Genomic DNA, 15,441 nt, shown 5'->3' with positions numbered 1-15,441 from the left:
TTGCAAAATATATAAACAGTACACACACACACACAACCAAGGAGCATGGTTGTACAACTAAATCAAAAGTCATTTTGCTGTGAATCCTGCTGGTCCATATGAACAAATGTACTTAGGGTTTATAGTGTAACATTCAGGTGGAATATCCATGTGGCTTGTTGGCAGTGCATTTGGTTGCCATGTGGAAAACTCACTCAAGCTTTGAATTGTCTTTGTTACCCAAATGTTGCTGAACTCTAACAAGAGCTGGCAAACTGGTTCAAATACCCATCAGTAAGAACTGGTCTCAAGCTTTGCCCAGAACTTGTTGTGAGCCAAACCAAGCCCTATTTGAGGTAGAGAAAAGTCTGTTAAACTTTTTCTTTTTAAATGTTCACATGCTTCTGCCCTTCCCAATTTTAATGCCAAGGGAGAATACAATGCAAGGCTATTCTCATTGTGTCTACAACCAGGCCTAAACCAAGAAGCATTGAAAGTTTAATGACAAAACCTGTTCTTGGGAGATCTGGAGCCCAAACTAGTTTGTTTATGTTTGAAAAAGTTCTGTAAACTATTAAAACGTAGCTGTTTAGCTTGAGGTTCACCCACGGCTATTTAAAACAGAAACTAAAAATATGAACTTTGCTTTTATGATGGTAATTGTGCTGGGCCAAATTCAGCCTTGACTTTGTTCCCCATCCAGCCACACTGACTTCAACAGTATGTAAATCAGCACAGAATATTACACATTTTCTAATATTTGGTTGATGACTGATTACAGATTGCTATTTAGCAACCTGTAGAAAAAATTACAGGCATTGGAAAATATGATGGGTTAAAGGTGTGATTTTTTTTCCAAAATAATTATATAAACGGTATTCTTCTACTTTCCATTCAAATATTTTAAAATGATCCTTGCAATTTAAGATCCATTGATCCAATAATTCCCTCCTGTGTGATCTTATGGAAGCTCAAGTTGCTGTTTGTCGTAGGGTGACCAGATGTCTCATTTTTAAAGGGATAGTCTGTTTTGGGGGACTTTTTCTTATATAGGCGCCTATTACCCCCCACCCGTGTCCAGTTTTTTCACAGTTGCTATCTGCTAACCCTAGCTTGTCATCAGTTGGAATAACTTAGCTAGAGGTTTTAGAAATTGCTTTAACTATTGCAATTTAGAACAAGCTTAAAGTGCAATAATAGCATGTTCTTGATTAGCCTAATATAATGGGGCACCTGAAATTCATTCAGCTGATTTTGGATTTGGATTAATGGGTGTTGGGGCCAGGAGTCTGCAGGCTTTTCTGCATTTCCCAGGAAAACAGGCTTTCTCCTGCAAAACTTCTAAACTCTGCAGACGTATGCGCTTAAGGATTTCCGTGTAGAAAACTTTATACGCTACAGCACAATCTCAGGCCTTGTATACCATGAGGATCTCAGCTGTCTTTGAGCAACCACTTGTGTAGCTGCACCCCTAGTTTAGACAACCAAATCTACTATAGTGCCACTCCGTGTAGTTTACCCCTGCTTGAAACGGGGGTAAGCTGCTGTGTTGCAAATCACAGTTTGCCTAGCGTTTGCCTGTCTACACTAAGGTTTTTGCATTGGTGCTGCTATTCCAAGAGTTGGCCATCAATGACTAGAACCTGGACAAATCCCGAGTGATTGAACAAGACCTCAGAAGGTGTGTTCATCTTTGGATAAATGAGGGGTTTATTTGACTGATATTTGAATCCTTGAGGTTACACTGAATCTGCTAATTCTTGCTGCCACGATGAAACTGATGAGTGTGTTGAGGATGGTTAATGATGTTAAAGAGGAAGATGTGAGATTTGAATGTTGTGTAATTGTCTCATGTTGCTACAGCCCCCTTGTATCAGGTAATGGTTATTCTGAAATGTATCAGTCTGATCTAATTTATTGTAGGTATTTATAATTTTCCCATCACTATAGCATCTGTGCAATTTTAAATAATTAAAAAATGAAACTGTTTAAATTCTGCTCTATCTTTGTATGTAATTGCCTGTCTTTGCCAAATGTGGTTTAGTTTCTACACCAAAATAAATAAATACAGCGAGGTGAAGGTGTACTTGCTCTAAAAATTATTTTTTTTCTTAGTAATTTTGGGACTTTAAAAAGTTCATTCAGGCTGTTTAATCAGTAGTTTTAGTATGAAAAATCCAAAGACCTTGTTCAAGATAAAAGAAAATGACTAGAGAAAGCGGCAAAGGATAAATGAGTACCGTGTCTATGAACACTAAATATAGGAGCTCTACTGATGTTCTGTTTTGAATAGATTTTCAAATATTTAGTGCATGAACTTTAAGGGTGGGATACATACATCCTTAAAATTCCCAGGTGGATTGTGTCCAAAAGTTTAGATGGCTATCTATGGGGTAGATGAATGGGTAATAAATCTGAAAGTGTGTGGATAATGCCCCTGAGAAGTACACACACACTAAAAGGGGACATTTCTGAACTTCTAAAACTAATCCTTCATAAATGATGAAAATAAGAAGGCTTGTAGGAAAATCCAAGAGACTTTTGTATAGTAAGTCTGACCTATCCTGGCAAATGCATCCCAGCATGCAGCATTAAGCTCTCCTCTGGCTTGGAACCACATGCAGACCCAGTCAAGAGGAGTGGAACCTTCCCACAGGAGAGGAGATGTGGAGTGTTCTTTGCTTGCTCCTCTCCCCATATGGGACTACCTACCTGTATGGAAGAAGTGAGTGAAGCCTAAGGCCTGAGGCTCTGCATGGGGAGAGGTAGGGCAGAAGACAAGGCAAGATAAGGCTGCTGAAGGGGTGAAAGATTGGGAGTCCCTCAAGAAGAAACATGATCAGATTCGAAGATGAATAATTTACAATGCACAACTGGGAATAGCCTTAAAATCCAGGGGCTGTGGAGAGAGAGGTCATGCATGCCAGGTGGCCATAAATGTTTTTTAAACAAAGCCCTATTTTAAATTATTATTGTAACCACCATTTTGTTTTCTTGTTTCTGAATTTTAGGACGTACCAGTGTAAAAAGGGACAGCAAGTGTGCGAGGCCATGCCTTGTGGAGCTCTGTTCATCCGTGCTTGATGTCCAAATGTTCATTCTCATATTTTATTTTTCAGAACTTAATACCAAAAAGAAAAAAAATAGTATGAAGGGCAAAGAAATGGCATGATATACGGCATGATCATAGCCAGTATGAGCACAGGCGGAACAATGTCCTACAGCACTCTGGTCAAATTAAACTAGACAAAAGAGGGCATTGCATGTATTCTGAAGCATCTTGCAATATGCATCAGATGTGAGGCATACACATATTTTTTTAATTGGGTTACTGTGCTATAAGGGAGATTTGAATATTCAACCTATATCTTCTTAGGGCCCAGTCCAGCTCTCATTGAAGTCCATAGTAAAATTGTGACTCAGTGGAAGCAATACTGGGCCCAAGATCCTAGTTTTCCTGGTTCACTAAGCACTACACCAAGTTTTGGGTCAGAGGAATGTTTTCATGTCTATGAGCATTGTCAGTCAGCTGAAAATGTATAGGTGTGAACAGATGTTTCAGCTTTGCACAATCATCTCATCTCTGCCAGCTGCCCAAAATGCTGCTGTTACTTAAAATCTTACTTCTTCCAAGAAAGTGGAGCGAGAGGCAGGCAAAAGTAAATTAAAGAACTGTTCTTTGAAATATTTGCTTTGTTGATCAATAACTTCTGACTTAGATTGTCAAAGGAAGATAATTACATACTTTGGCTTACTAATTACATATTTTGGCTTACTAATAACTACTTTTACATCACAGCAGTCTTAATAATTTAACCTTTTCACTTTCTATGGTTGTTTACTTCTGGCATTTCACTCAGCTTGGACAATGAAACCAGACGGATCAATTTCACTTTTACGTACAATTTCCCCAAAGAAAAAAAGGTAATTAAAACCAGTTGCTTAAAGGGCAAACCAACCCACACAAACCCTTAAAAGCAAGAAACTGTCCATTGAATGTGTCCTCCTGTAATATATCTTAATTTGCACACATTACTTTCACTGACAAACTTTGATCCTTTGTCTACAAGTCCTAAACAAGTCCAACATTTATACATCCCACATTCTTTGTGATGGTACTATAAAACAAAATTTTAACTCCAACCTCATCAAGATCTCTTAGAAATCCATGCAATGGTGGACAGTATGATATGTTATTTATGATGTGAGGAAGTCTGAGGCTGGCATTCAACTTTTGTGTTACAGTGAAAACATAAGACATACAGCGTGTGATGTATCAGTTAGCATTGTCATTGCAAAGTGTAGAGACTTCAGAACTTTTAAATGAAATCTCATGTTTGAAAGGATATGGTAAAATCAATAGGAAACTGCTAAATCTATTATTTTTGCGTTATGGATTTGCACAGTCTTTTGCGTGGGACACTACCTGCTGGTTAGGGAGGGATGGTAGGTTACAATTATAGCGGTCAGGAGGATGTTATGCTTAAGGCATTACAGCTCTCCCAGGATGCTTCAGCTAGCTACAGGTAGATCAGCTGGAGACAGCCCACCTGCATGTGCTCTGGCAAGATTTCTCTATCTGATTTCAGTGTGGTAACAGAATAGAATCACTCAGCACTGTTTACAGCTATGGTGCTGTTAAAGCTTTGGCAGGACTGAAGGTTCAAAAGGGGCCTTGAATTTCTTCCAAGATTTAAATATGTGTTGTCTCTAGAACAGCTTTTCTGCCACACACCCAACTAAGAGATGCTATGGAGTTTCCACTGCCAGACAGCTATATTTTAATGCTGAGTGTTGGAAAAACAACTTCATATTGTCCATATAAGTGACAAAACCATTTCTTTTAAATGAGCCTAAAATAATCAGGAAACAAAATCATCCCCCTTAAATACAAAATATATAAGATCTGCAACAGCTTTGTTCAGGAATCTCCACTTTTTAAAACTCTGAATTCTACTCTTGTGTCTATTGGAAGCAGGGGGGAAAACGCCTACTTCTGATCAAGTTTAGTAACTTTTGAGAAGAAACGAGTATTTAAAAAAATGTAGCAAGCTATAGTTAAGTCTAAGTTGCCTTGTGCCAGCAGGATGGCCCTCAGCACAGTTTTGTGTGTGAAATTATTTCTGTTTTAATCATATCCCGTAATTACAGCGGTTATTTAGACTGTGAGTAAATAGTTCTGACAAGCCCCTAAAGGCTACGGAATGGTGTAAATTAGCCATTTCTTAAGCAACCAGACCAACATCACTGTGACATCTTATCAGAGGATTATGTGAATATCAATTTTTTTTTTTTTTTTTTTTTTTACTGTTTTGTATGAAGGAACATCAACCAAGGGTGAGTGTGGCTATACAACAGGAGATATTAACAAGGGAAAATAGAAGAGTGATGTACTGCAAATATGCTACAGGCCGGGTACCTGGAAAAAGGAAATAACTAGCTCTTATCAGAAAAAGTTAAACCATTTCATAACCTTGCAAAGCAGTTCAGTCTTCCTGGGCGTTTATAAGTAATTCTGCTCATCATTTCACAGCAATAAAATCCTTCAATAGTAATTCCTCAGCAGATGCAGAGAGTCGCATTCTGAGTCTGTCATTTCAAAGCTGATTTCCAGGTGACAAATAACATAAACTGAAAGGCTTTGTGTAATGCAAGTGCTGTCTAAGGGCTCCAGGCTTCATTGGATTAAGCACATGCTTAAGCTTATGAGTTGGCTATTGACTTCAACGTGGATATTCGTATGTTCAAAGTTGATCATGCTTTTAAGTGTTTTGATGGATTGAGGCCTAAGGCCCAAATCCACCATTTTAAAGCAATGAATTAAAAGTTAATGTTGGGAAGGGAAAAATTTAGCTTATGTAGAGTGAGTGCACTTAAAGTTCATTCTGCTCTTAAGGTTACTACCAGTTCTACCAGCGATATTCTTGTAGATTGGGCATGATGAATATGAAATACATAACCACAGAAAAATGAACTTGCTGTTGAAAAGACAAGTGCCTAGATTGTTATGCTAGTTGGTTTTGCAACTTTTTAGTTTTGTTAAAATGAAAATTCTTGCTTAGCTAGACTTTAAAACTATACATAGCAAAATTGAATCTTATATTGGGTGAATGGCAAGAGGTGCAAAACTGTGATGAATTCCCCAAAGCAAAGATGCTTTTCCAAAGCTTATTCACACCTCTTCAATCTGCAAAATGTGGTTGGAAATCTCACACTAACGGTATTTTTTTTTTCAATATTTCTAAAAAATTCTGCTTCTGGTTGGATTGGAAAGCAACGTCCTATATAACACCATTGTCTAAATGTAAGAGATTTGACACACCTATGCTAGGGCCAGGAGTAGTATCAGAAGTAGGAGAGTGCTTTGAAAGGAATAATGCTAACTATAATGATAGTTAATGTAAATACAATCATGAGCCAAATGAGGTTTGGTTCTAAAGACGTTTCTTTTATCAATAGTTTAAGCTGAACAGAAAATGCTCTCATGTCTTAATGATTTCTGATAGGTGGGTGGCTTAGGGCAGTGCTTCCCAGCAATGGAGGACAGGCCGCCTTGGGGAAGAGGGGGAGGCTTAGCCCCCAATCAGCTCCAACTCTCATTGCAAATGTGCTCACGTGATGACAGTTGAAGCAGCAGCTGGCTCCTTGAAAGTCACTCAACTTCCTTCCCTATGTCCACAATGACCCCTAAAGCAACCAGCCACAGGAACAGTTTGCATGTAGAAAACTAGTCTCTCACTGGCCCAAGGGAGCACATATAGTCTGGCCCCATGCAGCACCAATAGCTTTAAACCAGATAGCAGGTTGCCTTCTAGTGAATGAGGATCCAGGAGGGAGAGACAAAGCAAACGAGCAGAGGAATAATAATTAGAATGCGCATCCACACAACACACACACACACACACATAAAAGATGCAAAGGAAAAAGAGAGGACTAGAGGCCAGGAGACAGAAAATGAGATTACAGGAATGGTGCTAGAGCATAGTGTGAGGAAGCACAGCAGAGGGAGTCACATCTTCCAATCAATCCAGCACAATGGGGGCTCAGGAGAAGTCTGGGAACTACTGGATTTAAGGAGATTTTTAAGAGGGCTGTAGAAGTGAACCTGTCGGCACTAGCTCACTGGGTCAAATCCAGGCCAGGACAGCACATTGTTACTATTTAGTGGTGATTTATTGCCCAGTGTGAATTAAGTTTCAATCTGGTTGCAGTGGACAGTGTTTACATCACAAAATTTATCCCCACAACAGGCAATCTCAGCAAGGAGGGTAGGACCAGGAGATTAAATTATTTTCTTACCCTTCAAAGCACGCTCAAGGCATGATATAGGAACAGTGTGGGGAAGTTTGCACTGTCACTGCAGACACTGGATCTTTCGTGTGGATAAACAGAAGGCTTGGGAGCTCCAGGCTGCCAGTTTGGCACTTTTCACCAGCACCGAGTTCACTATTATTCTTTTCTAATACTTACATTGAGAGGTGAAAGTAAGCCGATATGGGCCGATACGGTGTACTGGTAAGAAAGTGGCTGCTGGTATGAGCCGGTACATAGCTGACATTAAAGTGCTGCCGTGGCAGAGCTTTAAGCACCATACCGGCAGGGCTGCTGGGAGGGGGAGGGCACAAAAAAGGCAGCTGCCCCGTGGCCCAGTGATTTCCCCGAACCCTTTAAATCGTCACCAGAGTCCCGGGCGATGTGGGCTGGGCAGTGCTGAAGGGCTGCCTGGGGAAGTCTGGCCCGAGCCCCACCCTTCTGCCCGAGGCCCCACCCCTTCCGGGGACCCAGAGCCACCCCCCACCTTGCCCAGGACCTCGGCCACCCTGATTACTGGTAAGTCCTTTAAGTTACTTTATCCCCTGTTTACATCACTGAAGAACCCAGAGCCTCCATCACCAGGGGCCTCATGGTGTTAAGTGCTGTAAGCTGGAGCAGTCGTTGCCCAGAAGAACTAATACTTCTGGTAGCTATGAATTCATTAAGAAGAGATGCTTGCACTAAATAAAGCAAAGTTGCTTTTGTCTGACCAAATAGGGGGATAAGAATTTATTAGAGCAGTGTCTCTCAACTGTTTGGTCATGACCCCTAGGGGTTGGGAGGTGTTGATAACAATTGAAAGCAAAGAAAACCTTGCTTCCCCACTCCCTGCTCATTCTTATCCTTCAAGTTCTAGTGTTCCATCAACCTCTCAAAACAAACACACAAATAAATTATATAGGCTTATTGTTAGTATGGATACACTTTTTACTCTTACTTTTATAATACATGCAAGGACGTCATGAACATTTTTGATATTGAATAAACGGTTGCCCACCTGAAAACGCTGAGGGACACTGTATTAGAGCAATCTGAGTGTGCCCAGAAAGGTTGTTAATAAGGGATGTTACAATATTTTTGTATTAAACAAGTTGCATTCCACTTGTATTGGGATGTTTTTGTAAATGGTGTCCAGATATTTGTATAATAGTATAACCTGAATACTCTGCATGCCTTCCTTCAAAAAAAATTATTGGAAACTGAAACAGGCCCAGAGATCTGACTACCCCTCTGTCATTCTGTTTGTGAGTGCCAATCTCAGGGATGACTGTCAGAAAACAGGGCAGACACCCCAAACAGGTGGTGCGTTCTATAACGAGTAGGGCCCTACCAAATTCACGGCCATGAAAAACGCGTCACGCACTGTGAAATCTGGTCTCCCCCCATGAAATTTTGTCTTTTGTGTGCTTTTACCTTATATTATACAGATTTCACAGAGGAGACCAGCGTTTGTCAAATTGGGGGTCCTGACCCCAAAGGGAGTTGCAGGGGGGTCACAAGGTTATTTTAGGGGGTCACGGTATTGCCATCCTTACTTCTGCTCTGCCTTCAGATCTAGTCAGCTGGAGATCAGGGGCGGTTGGCCAGGCGCCAATCTCTGAAGGCAGCGCCCTGCCAGCAGCAGGGCAGAAGTAAGGATGGCGACACCATACCAGGCCACCCTTACTTCTGCGCTGCTGCCTTCAGAGCTGGCCGGCCGGACAATGGCAGCTGCTAATGGAGGGCCCAGCTCTGTAGGCAGCAGCGCAGAAGTAAGGGTGGCAATACCCATTGGTGACGTGTCACATAGGCTGGGGAAGGCTTTGCTTTCCCAAACAGCCCAGCATGGCCCCGCCCACGCTCCTCCCTGAGTGAGCCACCTCCTGCTTGCCCTGCCCCAGCCCACGCAGGCTGCTCCTCTTCAGGGAAGCCGGCTGGGGTGGCTTGGACTTGGGGTGGCTGGGGGGCCCCGGGTGCTGGGGCTGGATTGCCTGGCGCTGGGGTGAGGGGCTGGAGGCGCTGGGGCCAGGAAGCGGGGCCCACGAGCCCTACGCTTTGGGGGCCGGGGAGCCCACCCTGTGCTCAGGGAGTGGGGCTGCATGCTGTCTGCCCTGCGCTCTGGGGCGGGGGGGGCATACACTACCCACCCACCCTGTTCTCAGTGGCTGTACTGCTGGCCCACCTGCCCAGTGCTCCGGGGCTGGGGTGGGGCTGGCGGCTGCAGAAAGGGGGAGGCTCCTGCGGGGGAAGGGGCGCAGGTCCTTAGGCGGTGGGGTGGGGCCGGCTGGGGACTAGCCTCCCCCATCTGGCGGTTCACCAGCCGCCCTTGGCAATACCATACCATGCCATCCTCACTTCTGCGCTGCTGCTGGCTGCGGCTCTGCCTTCAGAGCTGGGCTCTCGGCCTGCAGCCACCGCTGTCCAGCTGCCCAGCTCTGAAGGCAGCGCCACGGCCAGCAGCAGCTCAGAAGTAAGGGTAGCAGGACCGCAACCCCCCCCCACCCCTCACACACGATAACTTTGCGACCACCCCTACAACTCCTTTTTGGGTCAGGATCCCTACAATGACAACACCATCTGTAAAATGGGGCTGCTAATACCCTCCTTTTGTATAGCACTCTGAGATCTATAAATAAAAAGAGCTTTGTGTGTGCTTTCAGTATAATTTAGAACATTTGGTAATTATGGTTAAACTGGAGAGCATTGGCAATGTGGAGTTTATTTTCCTTTGTGGAGTTCGTCATTTCTGATAATCTCAGCACAGCTTCCATATTTGTGCTTGGAAACAGCACTTGCACGACCATCTGGCCAGTTAGATGTCCAACTACCTGATGCGGGTCTGTGGACTTGGAAGGTTGCACATGCAAAAAATTTCAGGCAGCTTTTGAAGATCTAGCCCTTTAAAAGTGTAACTGCTTTTAATTCACTGCATTATAGCAAGAGTTAAATCTCTTCTACGGATTTAGTGTGTTGTGGCCGATTAGAGTGTGTTGCTGCCATGCACATATGAAAGAGTTTTACTGGCAGAATAATACATTTTCCTTTTCTCCTTCATATCCTTTTAGAAAAATTGATGGGACCAACACAGAAGAAGATCACATTGAATTGACTGAAGAGGGAAGGCCTGTGCTGGCGACTACTCACAAACCTCCCCTATGTGACTGCCATTGCTGTGGACTACCCAAGCGCTACATCATTGCCATAATGAGTGGTCTGGGCTTTTGCATTTCTTTTGGAATTAGGTGCAATCTGGGTGTTGCCATAGTGGAAATGGTTAACAACAGCACAATCTATGTGAATGGAAAACCAGAGCTTCAGGTAAAGAAGCATCTGTTGGTCTTCGTTCTTATCTGGCCTCTACTACCGCACCATCAAAGTACCTCACAAATACTTATCTTCATAACACCCCAGTGAGGTAGGGAAGTGCTATTGCAGATGGGAAAACGGAGACGCAGAGAGATAGCCCAAGATCACACAGGAAGTCTGTGGCAGAGCCATAAATTGAATTTGGGTCTTGTGGGTCTCAGTCGAATATCTTAATCACAAGATGGGTCTACTTATAGAAACCTACATCTTTCACACAATGCATGGGCATACACTGGTCCAAAGAAGGTGCTGAGCACCCTCTACTTATAATGGCTTCCCCCCCAAAATTGCTTTTCAGTCCCAGAGGTGGTCCCCTCTGGGTCAGGGTTTGGTCCCTCTGGGTCAGGGTTGAGCACACCGTGGAGCAGCATATAGACAAGGTTGCCTTGCTGTGGCCTGTACAGAGCTTGTTCTGAGTCCAGTGGGCTTTTTCTGAGTTCCAAACTGCTTAGTTTAACATTAGATTAAGCTGAGAAATGGGAATGCAAAGATTTTTAGCGTTTCCATGCAAGGTACAATTAACATTTTTTGGATTGTTTTGCCTTTAGCCAGAAGTATTTCATGACTCATGTTTTATTTAGGCTTGGGCGTTTTACTGTTTAATACCCAATTTATTGGTTTTCCTTATGGCTCAGGCGATATTGTCAGATAAATGCATGGGGATTCCTGTGCATTGCCATGGGAAGGGGGTCGCGTAGAGAAAACAAATCTAATAGCATTGCTTCTAAACTTCTCCCCACCATGCTTTAAAAAGACATTGTTTTTGGAGCAGTCACTCCCAAAACGAAGGGTGTTCTGCAGCCAGGTCTGGCAGGTGGGAAGCAACAGAGAAGGGAAGTTGCGTGTGCAAAACCTAGTAACTCTTGGGGGACAGGGAACTACTTGTATACAAGGAGCAGCAACCCATCCCACTGATTTCCCTCGTTATCCCTTTTGCAGGAATATCCCCAAAAGATAAGATGCTAAATGGGGAAGAAACATAAGGGTTACCACGATCAGAACAGTATCCTGGCTCTAATAGCAGCCAATACCAGAAATGTCCAAGGAAGGTATAATAACCTCCATAATAAACAATTATCAAGAGCATAGCTAAGGGGGAAGGTCTTTCCTAATCCTCAGTAGTAATTAGTTGTTTTATGTTCTGGAGTGAAAGGTTGATATTCCCTGTACATTTATGCTAACTAGTGTAACTCCAGATGATCCTATTATGCATATAGGGCCAAAGATTTAAAAAACAGGTGCCTAAAGATAGGCTCCTAAATCCTAATTTTTGAAAATCAGGTCATTGATGAATTCAGTGCTGAGAACCTAGCAAAGGGGAGCAATAGGCAGACATGCCAAACCCGTGAAAAAAAAAATGCAGAAATTGGGCTTGTTTTTGGCTTAATTGGATTGTGAGTTGCTTGTTGGCTAGTTTTTGGCTGTAGCTTGTTGCTTGTATGGCTTGTAGCTTGTTGCTTGTTTCTTCTTTTTTTTGATTGGCTCCCAGCAAAGGGGGGCAAGCAGGGGCAAGGGGCAAGCTGGGGCAAGGGAGGGAGAGAGTCAGGGGTGCACAGCAGGCCCATTACAGTCCCAGACTGCACGCCGGGGGGATCTAGTCACATAGAGTGTTGGGGCTTTTAGGGATTGGCTTGTTTTGGCCTTGTTTTGAAATGGGATTAGCTTGATTTTTGGTTTATTGTGAAAGTCGGGGTGCTTATTTACCACGTGAAAGTTGGCAACTGTGGCAATAGGGTGCCCAGTACTTTTGAGAATCAGGCCACTGCCTCAGTTTGGTTTTAGGGGCCTAACTTTACAAAAACTCATTTAAAAAAAAATTTTAGTCAGCAATGTCTGATTTTTTTTAAAATCCTACAATTATTCTTTACTTTTGATGTCTTCCATCATTCCATCAGTGGTTGGGTCTTTAACTTAACTGCAGTGAGGGGGGAAAAGTTTGTCATCATCAAGTACCGAAGGATCAAAGTTGCTGGTCCCACAACTAGAGTGACTTCTTTAAGACCTCACATCAATGTCTTTATTTAAGTGGAAAAATAGTCTTTTCTCAGGTGTATTCTGTTGACTTCTTGACTTCTGTGGGAGAAGTAGTGAAGTCCAATAGTCAGGGTTTGATTCTGCTCCGTTAACATCAATGAGAGGTTTTCAAGTCCTTAGAGCAGGTGACTAATACCTTAGGGCCAGATTTTTAAAGAGATTTGGATGCTTACAGGTGCAGATATATGTCTAGTGGGATTTTCAAAACCACTTAGGCGCCCAACTTCCATTCATTTCAATTTGAATTAAGCATTTAGATGCTTTGAAAAATCTCACTAAGTGCCTAAATTCCTGTAAAAATTTTGCCATCAGAATTTTAGGTCTAATTCCTGGCTCTGCTACTGGCTCCCGGTGTGAACTTGACTGTGTTACTTACCTTTTCTGTGTCTTTTGACTGATTTTTCTAAAATGGGGATAATAACCTACTTCACAGGAGTATTGAGCTTTAACTTACATTTTTAATGTGCTTTGTGCTCCTTGGACAAAGGCCATTCGCTGTGGAACTGCAAAGCATCATATTACTCCCAGACGTAGCAGGAGAGCATAGCCTTGCCTGCCTGCCTGCCTGCCTGCCTATAGATAGCCTTTGTTTTGCCATTGTACACATTTTTTCAAGTCATCAGCTCAGCTCTAATGGGAAGCAGGCACTTCCTTGCTGCTACCAGTTTGTTACTAGAGCTGCTTGGAAAAAAGTCAAAATCTTCATGAATTTTTTTGAAAATTGTCACCAGTTTTTAGAAAAATGTAAAAAGGGCCCACAGTATTTTTCAAGACTAAAAAATGCTGATCAATTCTACTTGTGATCATAGGGACATTCCCACCCCTATGACTCTAAAGACAAGAAGTTTCTTTCTTATCGTTCTATGTGGAAGATGGGAGCTGGATAAACCCTTCCCATCATGCTGTGGCTCCACAACCTTTCCTATTCTTCTCCCTCCTTCTCCTCCCATCTGCTAAACAAACTGATCAGATTCAGCAAGCACTAAATGAGCCCCCCAGAAGTGGATGGAAAGCCTACTACTTCTTCCTCACTGGTAGTCACCATTGGCCAGTCCCTGAGCATGGAGCTGCATGCTGGCCCTGGGCTTATTCTGTCTAATTCCTGATCTCTAGGATCCATCCAGCCTATGCTGCTTCTCACAATGAGGCAGGACTCGGTAAGAAGCAGAATATATCTCCTACACAGGCCAGGGAAGAGAGGGAGCTCCCAGATGAGAAGAGGCAGGTTGAGATTGGATTGCCTGTGCGCACAAGTCTTGATTTAGTCCTTACCCTGCTCTGGGCACAAATCCTCCCTTCTTCTTGACAAGGTGCCCTTATAGGTCTCCCAAACACCAAGACACTGGTCAGTCCTTTGTGCTTTCAGGACTGACCATTATTTTAAGCTTTAAACTAGAAATCGTTAATAGAAAATGGGGACATCCTGCAAAGTTAATTCATGCACTTGGAAAAAATAACCATAAAAAAATACCCCAGCCCACTAGCATGATCTCATCTGAGTTTTGTATTGATGGGTGAGAGCAATGTTTTCAGCTCTTTGTTAGAGTGACTGGCTAATTAAAGTGTCTGATCAAAATGAGAAACTGTTTTGCATTTTGTTTGTTTGAAAAAATCTAACAGGGCGAACTGAGTCTGCCTTGTAGCATACAGAAAGGCACAAACATAAACCAGAATGTCACTGCTAAGGACTCTCTTTAGTTTCCATTTTTTGGGTAGTGTTTTAGTGAGGCTTCCTGATTAACAATACAAATGATGGTGCTGTTTTCGAAAGATTCATCTGAAGGCTAACCACCCCTCCTTTCTGTTTCCACACCATGAGGATGACCATGAAACAGAATGTCACACTTCTCCTGTGCCCAGCAGTAGAAGGTTGATCCAAACAAAGGATGTCACACAGGCACATTTAAGCATTCTTACAAAGAACAGTAACAGCTGCATGCAGGGAGAGCTTTGAGAGGTAGACTGAAAATATTTCCGAATGCAATTACATTAAATAGAGACAGATACACCCAGTTCAGGCTTGTGTCTGTTCATCAGATATTTGTAGGCTATGGATCATCTGTGTTGATTGCGCTGGTACCCGAATTTAAAACTAATATAATTCTTATCACATTTAATCTAATAAAACATACCTAGCTAGCTATTTTTACCAAGGTTTGTTTTAAGGAGCCATCTCTCCCCACTAGCCAGCAGAGTGTCTCCTCTTTGGGCATTTCATCCCCACCTCCTCCCTCTCTCCCCTCCCCTCCCCTCTCTCACACACACCACTGAACACAGATGGTTGATGCTAGGAATCTAAGGGCTCAACAATAAAAACACTGCAATCAAATAAAAAGGTCCAAATGGTCCAAATGTGCATCCCACCCAAAACAAAGGATGTGTCACAAGGGCAAACATGATAACTGCCAGGGACCTAACTCACCAGATGAAAGAGATCAGTTCCCTATTAATGCAAAGAAAAGGAATTTAAAAAGGGGATTGCTATTAGGGCCTCAAAAATGGTCAAGGCAGATCAGCGCCAGGAGGTAGTTGCACAAAGACTTGACTGAGGAAGACCTGTCCTTGGTTTTATCCTGGTTGAACCCCAGAATCAAAACTTGACTGCTTAAGAGATTATCTCAAATGTGTTTCAAGGCACTATTTAATGAGCTAGTTGTCATATCCGTGCTGTAACGGGTTGAGAAGTAGTCTGTACACGTCCAGTGTATGGTATCCATGGTGCTATGGGAAGTGTGGCTCAAATGGTGACTTTTAAACAACTTCCAAACA

The 15,441-nt window shown here is 42.7% G+C and overlaps 1 protein-coding gene across 1 annotated transcript in view; it reads left to right on the top strand.

The window, feature by feature from the left end:
* The window catches only part of SLC17A8 (solute carrier family 17 member 8), a 43,485-nt gene that overhangs the window by 2,680 nt on the left and 25,364 nt on the right, over positions 1 to 15,441 (top strand). Inside the window, exon 2 of the mRNA XM_007067698.4 lies at positions 10,338 to 10,590. Within this exon, the coding sequence (XP_007067760.1) occupies positions 10,338 to 10,590 (253 nt within the window). The remainder of the gene's footprint in view (positions 1 to 10,337; positions 10,591 to 15,441) is intronic.

This window comes from Chelonia mydas, chromosome 1, assembly GCF_015237465.2.
Source record: "Chelonia mydas isolate rCheMyd1 chromosome 1, rCheMyd1.pri.v2, whole genome shotgun sequence".
Taxonomy (NCBI): Eukaryota; Metazoa; Chordata; order Testudines; family Cheloniidae; genus Chelonia; species Chelonia mydas.
This window is presented reverse-complemented; position numbering and strand designations above follow the sequence as displayed.